At 33.4% G+C, this 10,067-nt stretch overlaps 1 protein-coding gene across 1 annotated transcript in view; it reads left to right on the forward strand.

Annotated features, from left to right (window-relative positions):
- SMURF2 (SMAD specific E3 ubiquitin protein ligase 2) overlaps positions 1-9,518 on the forward strand; it is a 145,060-nt gene extending 135,542 nt beyond the window's left edge. Inside the window, exons 16-19 of the mRNA XM_036755337.1 lie at positions 2,451-2,571; positions 4,648-4,849; positions 5,798-5,873; positions 6,373-9,518. Coding sequence (XP_036611232.1) covers positions 2,451-2,571; positions 4,648-4,849; positions 5,798-5,873; positions 6,373-6,472 — 499 coding nt within the window. The 3' untranslated portion in view covers positions 6,473-9,518. The remainder of the gene's footprint in view (positions 1-2,450; positions 2,572-4,647; positions 4,850-5,797; positions 5,874-6,372) is intronic.
- The last annotated feature ends 549 nt before the right edge of the window (positions 9,519-10,067 follow it).

Here is a 10,067-nt window from a genome sequence, read left to right on the forward strand (position 1 = left end):
CCAAACCAAAGGTTCCATGAATTAGCTAGGAAATATTATAGTAAAATAAAAAGATTTTCAAAAATAGAAGGATATGTGAGATAACTACCTGGGAAACCTGGAAAACAAGGCAAGGAGAGATAATTTAAGCAACATCAGACTCCCAGAAAACCATAATAAAATATTATACACTTTCAGGAAATCATAAATGAAAATCATTAGGGCAAAGTGAAAATGGAATTACCTCTTGAAAGAATTCCCTGAAGGAAATGTCCCAGGATTGTCATGGCCAAAATCCAGAGCTTCCACATCAAACAAAAAATACTTCAAGCAGCCTGAAAAAGAGCTGAAGGACCAAGGAAACCACAGTTGGGATCACAGAGGCTGTAGTAGCTTTTGCTAAAAATCAGAATGTGATATTCCAAAAAGCAAAAGATAAAAGTCTAAAACCAAGAATAACTCTTCCTGCAAAACTGAGTATATATACAGAGGAAAACATGGGCCTAAATTTAGTATGTAGTAGAGGGCTTGAAAGCATTTCTGTTAAAAAATCTAGAGCTGACTTTTTGTGGTGACAAAAAATTGGAAATTGAAGGGATGTCCATCAGTTGGGGAATGCTGAACAGGTTGTGGTATATGATTGTGATGGAACACTATGATATGTGTGGGATAGCAATGTTGATGCTCCCTAAAAAAAGAAACTAAGTGGTCCATTGAAATATTTTTAAAAATGCTTAGAGAACAGAAGGAAATTCAGAAAGAAACCCAGAGAAGCAGGACAATTTTGAAAGTAACATGTTGGATTTTTTAAAAAGCAGGTAGTATGGAAAAGAGATGTACAGTTTCATGTGCAGGCCTCTTTCTGTGTTCTGCTTCATATATAGAAGTGTGCTTATTTTTTTATGGTGGTTCTGAAGTTCATAATACTTTAAAAAAAAATAGAAGCCCTCTCTTGTAAAAAATCGGGTATTGTCAAGTAAAACAAATAATACATTGATGACATCTGAGACCAAACGTCTCTTTCTTCAGCGCTGGTTCATAAGGATTATTTAATTTGTTGTATTTTAGCTTTAGTACCCAGCACAGATTAGGTACTTAATAAGTAAATATTTGTTGAGTAACCACCCCTCTGCCAAGATGTGAGAAGTACATTTTGTCATTAATCTTCTGAAGTCATCATTTGATTAAGTTCTTATTGAAAAAAGAAACTTTAAAATTTGTGGATCATGAGAGGTAAGTAGGTGGTGAAAATCATAGTGTAGAAATGGTGTAATCGATGTTTGGTCACTGAATCACTAGTGTCAGATTTTGAAGAAGTTTCCAAAACTGCTAAATAACAATCAATTGGAAAAATACAAGCTGTACAAAACAGTGATGAAATATTTTCTTCCAGTTTCTCAGTCGTACAATGTCAAGTATTCTAAATAGAATAGAAATTTATCCATAAGATTTTTAAAAATGAGATTAAGTGAAAAGTTACTGCTTTTATTTTAAGGTGAATCTTTGCATTTATTTAGGGTCACATATAGTGGAATAATAGGAAAAGTTGCAATTCAGCATTTAAGTTTGATGAAAAGTATATTTGTTGCCATTTTCTTAAAATATATTAATGATCAAAGCATAGTACTTGCATTTAGGGTATTTAATTTGGCTGTAGACCTACTTGAAATCAAGCAACCTTCTATCTTTAAGTCAGAACCTTTAAAACAAGATAAAAAAATTAGAATGTTTCTCTTGCCAATGAAGGACCTCCATTCTCTCTGCACATTGGCCATTTTTTAGCCCTACCCCCTGCCAGCCTGTGCTTTTGTCTGATTATTCAAATACTAACTTATCTATCATTTAAAGTCCTTCACAGCTTGGTTTCAATTTACCTTTCCAGCTTTTTTATACTTTGTTCTCCTTTCCACACATTTCAGTCTGGCTGAATGGGTCTTCTTGCTTTTCAACATAATACCCATGTTCTGTTTCTCTGTCTTAGCAAAGGCTGTCTGTGCCTGGAATGTACCTTTTTTCTCTGCTCTTAAAATCCCTAGTTTTCTTCAAATTTCAGTTCAGGTGCCACCTACTATATGAGGCCATTGATTTCTCTGAACCTGTGCCACCCCCTCTTCCAATTATGCCCTCCCCCAGCCACTAATACCTCTCTCAGCCTAAATTTATTTTGTGTGTATTATACTTTATAAATTTACATTGTTACATGTTGTCTTCCCTGATAGACTATAAGCTGATTGACGGCAAGGATTATTTTCATTTTTATCTAATTTTTATCTGTATGTCCCCAGAGTCTAGCACAGTGCCTGGCACATGTAGGTGATTGATTTTTTTTAATGTTCATTTTGTTGTAGTAGATATTTGGAAACCTAACACTACCAAAGTTACAGGTTTTTCCAGTAATGTTATTGAATATTTGATTGCTTTACTTGGGTATATATGAATCATTAGATTATAAGAGACTTCTATTATTACAGGCTTTATGTAAATTGGAGATTTTTACGAGGAATTGAGGCTCAGTTTCTGGCTCTGCAGAAGGGATTTAATGAAGTAATACCACAGCCTCTGCTGAAGACATTTGATGAAAAAGAACTAGAGGTCAGTGTGCTAATACTATGTTGTGTTATCAAGTGTAATTTGTCTGAGACAAAGTAAATAGACTAGGTGGACTTTTGTTATCCTGGGTATAGTGTCTGTGAGTTTCACTGTTGCAGATTGTCTCCTCCTGTCAACACACACACATACACATACACACACGCACACACACGCACACAGAGTTCAAACTATTGAGATCATAGTGCTCGTAGAGATCATAGTGACTCTTTAGGTCAGGGCTGTCCAGCCTTAGGTTTTTATTGCAACAGTAGACAGTATATTTTTATTTGCCATTTTAGTGAAAGCTCTGCAGTAGCTTGGCTTCCTTTACTAAAGCATTTATGTAAATTTTATGCTTGTAGGGGGGTTTTTTAAATGGCACTGCAGGGGCCGCTGGACAGCCCTGCTTTAGGTTTAGATCAACCCTGCCTTTTTACAAATGAGAAAACTCAAGCTTAGGGAGGGGAATGTCATTCTCTAGAGTCATAGAAATATAAATTGCAGGATTTGAATCTAGATCCTCTGATTCCAGCTCTAGGCTTTCTTCCATTTCACCATGCTGCTATGTATTATTTTTGTATGGCCCAAGTTTATTATCCCCTGTAGTGAGAATTCAAGGAAGCATGAGTAATTTTAAATGGTCCTTCATTGACCACCTTCCCACTGCAAAGTGCAGTATTTAGGTGCTAAAGGAAGATTGGGATTCAAAGGACAGATTTTGTGTATAAACTGAATGGCAATAACAGAGAACTGATAGTTGTGTCTGTGGATATTTGGAATTTTCTCTTCGCCATGGGAAATTTGTATTTGTCACCAAATTAGAACTTTTTCTACCTTTCATGATTCAGTTTTACATTGAAATGGGTAGGGAATTTAGCTGTGCAGTTGCCACTAAGCTGAGTAGGGCTTGGGGGTGGAGAGACTGTCTCTTTCTCTGTCTGTACACTGGAACTATTTTACAATGTTTTTCTTTTTTATTCCCATCGTTTAGCTCAGCACCTGGCATAAATGATAAAGAATTGTTGATTGGTTGATTGCATACATACTCTACATAATAATTCTCAGTTTGATGGCATTTTAAGGTTTACAAAGTGCTTTTATCAAAGCAATTCTGCATTGTTTGTACATATGTATAGATGGGCATGTATGTACCTATGCACAAACATACAAACCTATCTGGTGAGCTTTGCTATTTCTACTCAAGTATAACATTCAGTATAAAGTATTGGTTATGTCTTAGATCCTACACTAAAAGGATCTTAATCTGTATTATTTAATTTGTAACCCAGTTGTGTAGCAAGGATCTCTGATTTATCACTCAAAAATGGATGAACTGAGAGGACAGCATTAAGAGATGGTTGTGAAAAAAATAGACTCAAGAATTCTTTTTATGAGGTTTTTAGCCTTTTACTTCTTCCCTTATTCTTTTCTACATCAGATTTCATTAGATCACATTAATTATTTAAGATTTTTAGGTTCTAGCTTATATTGATCTTATCCTTTCCAGAATTCTGTGCCACTTTGAGTCAGTACCATATATTTTAGCAAGAGCTATGCTCAGATTGTTTCCTTTGTGTTATTTTTAGCTCCCTAACTAGTTTATAAACTTTCTGAAACTTTCTGGTCCATGAGTACAAGGACCAACCATATCCCCTAACAATGCTGGTTGTTAAGCACTACTTGACTGATTATAAGTTACTTAATGCTGTCTTTTTAACTTTGATTGTTAGGGAAATTTATTGAATATGGAATATCTTAGAATTAAATCAATAGAATATATATCAATATATATAAAATCAATACACTTATGTTGTAGTTCCTTTTTTTTTTTTTTTTTTTACTATGTTACTTTGTAAGTTGCCTCACTTCTTTTGGCTAAATTTCCCTAAATGCAAGATGAGAGGATTAGATTATTTTTAAGGTCCCTTCCTGCTCTGACCTTGTCTGGTTCATTATAGAGCTTCTAGAGGTGTCTCTTTTAGCTTTTTCTATCCGTTAGAATAAATACTGCAAATTTTTCTAATATAGAATACAACTAGAAGTTTTCATTATAACCATTGCCTGTCCATTTGTGAACAGCTCATCATCTGTGGGCTGGGGAAGATTGATGTTAGTGACTGGAAGGTAAACACGCGGTTGAAACACTGTACCCCAGACAGCAATATTGTGAAATGGTTCTGGAAAGCTGTGGAATATTTTGATGAAGAAAGGAGAGCACGATTACTTCAGTTTGTGACAGGATCTTCCAGAGTGCCTTTGCAGGGATTTAAAGCTTTACAAGGTGAGGGACCCCTGACAATAACTTGGAAGTATTTTCATGAATATGGAAACTTTGTGGATGAATTAACAGTATAAGTGTCGACTCTCTTCCCTCATATTGTTCTTTGTCAATAGTTCCATAATTTTTGTATCACCTTGCTTATCTTTGACTCTTCAAATGTCATCCTCCCGCTCCCAATTAACCTGCAGGTTAAAAGGATCAATCTGTAACCATCAGTGCCATCTACAGTTTTTTACACTAGATGTAAGGGGAAAACTATTCTTTGACTTTTAGCTACAACTACTGTCTACAGAGCTTATCATTTTTCTTCCACTTCTTAGATTATGTTATGCAAGAGGAATTCAAACAGAAATAACATTTGTTCTCCATGTACCTTTATGGATCGTGTACCTATGCTATAGTTCATGATATAAATGAATCTAGATGCATATTTTGCCTCGTGCTGTCTACTTGCTCATATTAAATAGCATGAATGCATATATTGACTTTGTTCCTTAGCTCTCTTTGTAATAATTGCCTTCTTGAATTCCTAACAACTATCTGAATCCAAAATTTATATTATTCTTCTTGGATTGGCTAATTTGTTACAGGATTGTGGAGGTGGGGGTGGGGGTGGGGAATTGTACTATAAATAAATAAATAACTATAAATAAAAGGTTTATTTGGATAGAAAATAAAAGTTGGTAGTGGGTTTTCAATTACACTTTTTCTTCAGAAATGTTTTACTAGGAAAGGATGCTTAGATGCATAGTATGTTAGGAATAGGCCTTTTTCCCTAACCAAAGTTTATTATTATCTACTTTCAAATACCATATTGCTTCCTTTTGACCATTATATATTATACAACATTCTTTTTCTGGTGGACTATGCCTGTAATAATTTCATTCTAAGCCTAGCCTTTGGTTTAATGTACTTCCTGTGACTTTTTCACTTTTGTTTCATTTACAGGTGCTGCAGGCCCAAGACTATTTACAATTCACCAGATTGATGCTAGCACTAACAACCTGCCGAAAGCTCATACTTGGTAGGTTACTTTTTTTCAATTTAATGTGGAAAAATAGAGATTGAAACAGATTTTTTTCACTTTAACATTATCACATTTAGGCTGAATTGATTGAGAAAGGATTTATATCCAACTATTACTGGCAGACAAGCTTTAAATGTCTTGCTTTTTTTCTCATCGGGTTCTAATATGAGTTTCAGTCTTCCTTCAGTATTTTCATGATTAGACAGTATTAACATAAGACTAAAAGCCAGTCCCTTAGCAGGAGATGAGCTTGCTTTGGTCAGGAGGTTACAATTTACAGTAATTCAGCATCTTCTCAGGATAGGTACAAAGAAACCATAAATGATCATCCATTAGGTATGATTTCTATTTTGGAGGAGTATTGATTTAATTTTCTATCTTTGTGATTAAACAAAAAAATGCATAAGAAACTTAGTCTAGAGTTTGAACTTCATAAACAAATACATTTAGCAGCAGTGTATAAATTCATATAATCATCTTATTTATTTGTTCACAGCTTCAATCGAATAGACATTCCACCCTATGAAAGCTATGAGAAGCTATATGAAAAGCTGCTAACAGCCATTGAAGAAACATGTGGATTTGCTGTGGAATGACAAAATTTGCCAGCTTCTTGGAACTCCATTTATATATGCTTGATTGATAGCCCCCTTCCTAGCCCCCCTTTCCCAACCAAGATTCAAGAAATGCTTGAAGTACAGGAACACTTTTTCCTTTTTCTACTTTAGGACACCATAATGGGGAAGGGTGGTTTTGGAATTTCCTTTCTGAGAAAAAAAAAAAAAGGTCTTTCCCATGAGGCCATTCCGCTGCTATTTAAAACTATTATCTTGAACCTACAGAATGCTGATTCTCCTATGTTTTCAAAGTATGGCAGTATTCTATCCTTAAAGACTACTATTATTTTTATAAAAGGTAATCTATTTTGTTTACCTATCAGAACTTGCCTTTCTAAAACATCAAGACACAATTTCAGCAGTCGGTACAAGTAACATTTCATCTTCACTGAACACATACCAAACAGCTACTATACATACTCTTTTTAAAAAGAAAAATAAAGTTATTTTTGGATTACTCTAATTTTGGATAAATTTGGCTAAAAGAATCATTAACCTTTTAAGCAAGCCACTTACATATTTAATTGCATTTTCTTATAGTAAAGCATTGTATTCTGCATTATATATTGAATATAATTGTTAACTAGGTGGGTCTTTTAAAATATTTTTTCAAGCATGAATTTCCTGGAAAACAATTATACTATTTTGGTTTTTATTTATATCACTTGTCAGATTTTTAATGCAACTACTGTTTTAGTGATTTTATCATTGGACACAATACTTTGTGTTCATGGTGTCCCTGTTTTTTAAGAGACTTTTTAAAAAAAGACTTTTATAATGAGTCACCATTATCAAGTATTTTGGATTTGCATTTCATCTTAAATGAAAATGCTGCATTTTTAAATCCTAAAAGCATGTTGGTGGGATATGTTCAGTCTTATTTTTAGATATACTATTTTTAAGAACCAAAGTTCCTTATGTCAAAGTACATCTAGTTGTTATATATTAATTGATGTATCAAGAATTCTATCAGGTAAACCATATTTAACCTTTGTTTAGCTGCTCATGATAAGGAGGTCTATTCAAATTAGGACAAAGGGAAAATTAGTTCTAAAGGTAACTTTTAGTTCCACTTTTACATAACACAGTAGGAAAGTGTGTGTATTGAAAGTGAGGTCAAGAAAGCTTACTACCCTAGGTTTCCCAAAATGGAAAAGGTGAGTAAATTTATACATAAATGTAGAAACATATATGAATTTAAATAGGGGAAAATTTACTATAAGAAGTTAATTTTGAAAGCAAGTTGGTAATTCTAGTGGCCAGTACTTGTTACTGAAAATTGACATCTGTTGTGAAGCATACAGACTTGAATTTGTCAGGTGTTTGGCATGCTTCTTGACACCTCTGGCCAGCAGGAAGCAGTGGAAATATTGGTGTGAAGAATGAAAAAAATATGAAGTCATGGGTGGGTTTCTTCCTTCAGTCATCAGAAATAATACACTTTAATATGCATATGAGAAATTATCAACAATAACAATTTTTGATGAATCAAACTTACAGTTTTTAATTATTTTTTGCAAATAAACAGGCCGTCTTGTAATATATTGTCAAAAGTTTATTCTGCCAAATTTGACTGCTACTGCAAACAATCTAGTTATAGTTACTCATTTCTCAAAGTAAGATCACTGCATGGCCTAATAGTTAATACGTTGTGAAGCAGTATTAATGAGATTATATTTTTCCACTGTTAAATGGACATACTACATTTGAACTTACTGAGATATGCAGAAACTACATTTCTATGCTCTCGATCAACTAATAGTTTTAAGTTTCACAGTAAGCATTTCATTAGTGTAGGTCCATTGATCTTCTGTATTAGGCACTAGTGTAGTTTTCATTTGTACACAATCTTTAGAAAATTTTCCAAAACTAAGGAATAGTTGTGGAAACCAGGACTGTCAGGGATGCAGTACAGTAACAATGAAACATTTCTAGGAATTATTTTAATGTATAATACCATCACTTTGGAGTGCCTTTTTGCCTTTAATAATAAGGACTTCTTGAATAGAGCTTTAAGACAAATCACCCTACACTACTAGTCAAAGGTCTATATACATACTTCTTTGTAATTTACAGGAATATATTTGACCCATCAGATTTCAGTTTCAAAATCATGTCAGCTGGTTATTTTCAAATAGGTGCTAAAAAAAAAAGGAAAGAAAAAAACTTCATGTTTTATTGAACTTTGGACCCCATGAGTAATGTGAATATTTATATCCATGTGTCACTCTTAGCAAGTTTTCCTTTTATCCATTCTTTATTTGCATTAAGCTTCAAAAATGTCATTATATTTTCATGCTTTTCATTATGAAGCAATGATTATTTTGTAGCTCTCCTACCGTAGAGATGAGTTTCAGAGGATTTTATTTCTTGATGTAAAGAATTTTGCTGTGTACAGTGTAAATTCAAAAACAAAATGTTTTTGCACATAGTTTCAGTTGCCCTAGATTGATTTATTTTTACCAGATGTTTTTTTGTTGTTGTTTACTACAGTCCAGAGCACACAAGGCTCCTGTTGAAATCCCTTTTTTTATTTGTAAATCATTTTTGTTTTACAACACTAAATCCATTTTGAACATCTGTTGTGTTTAAACTGACATTGATGGAAGAGATTTTTGCTTCTTCATCAAAATGTGTGCTTCTTCCATCCTTCATTCTTATTTTAGCAGCTATCTCTGCTTCAAACTTTAAACTGCATCATAAAGCAATCAGATACCATTTTAAATATTTTAAATACTATATTAGGATGATGACTCTACCAAATGCTAAGAGTTTTGTTTTGTCTCTAGGTGTAATTAGTTTAATTGGTGTAATATTATCCTCTCCTCTAAACTGACTTTTTAAAGGTTTATCATTTCCATTGTATTTATTAAAGAATGTTTTAGCATTGATATTCTTTGTATTTTCACCCAGCTGTTACATGAGCTTTATCAATAACATCTGTATAAATGGTTTAATTTTTTTTAAACTCTGTATGTGCCCATGCAGAACTTGAGTAATAAATTGTATGCTGTTTGCACCATCACAGCATTGGTGGTTTAAAAGAACATTGTGAGTTTTCAATGCATTGAGACTTTTTAAAAGGCTTTGTCCTAATTTCATAATTTACTTTTCATGTACACTTCCAAATATGTGATCCATAAAGTCAGGGCAGGAAAGCGAATACAAATCCTTTTTTATTTGTAAGTATCTTTGAGAATGTTTGTATATTCTACAAAGTCCTGTCTAATTTAGTTTGGATGCCAATAATAGTGAATACTGTATTCCATGAATTATGTGAATTTCCAGTTGCCTTATCTTTGAACATATTGGTAGAACCATTCTGTAGGGTCATACTCCCTGGAAATCTGTGTTATGATAAACTTTGGAGCTAGCTTGTTTTGAATTTACTTTATGAAAGATAACCACTTCTGCTGCCTGAGGTGACATGACACTCTGGACAATTTTAATAGGACAACTTAAAAAACCATGTTGAACTTCAGTGTTCAAAGCAGTTGATTTTAAGCTTTGTTTTTTACCTGAAGCGTTTTTAAATATGTGGCCCATTGATTTAGGATTTTGCTTCTTTTTAATC

The sequence above is a fragment of the Trichosurus vulpecula genome, chromosome 4, assembly GCF_011100635.1.
Source record: "Trichosurus vulpecula isolate mTriVul1 chromosome 4, mTriVul1.pri, whole genome shotgun sequence".
In the NCBI taxonomy this organism is placed as follows: Eukaryota; Metazoa; Chordata; class Mammalia; order Diprotodontia; family Phalangeridae; genus Trichosurus; species Trichosurus vulpecula.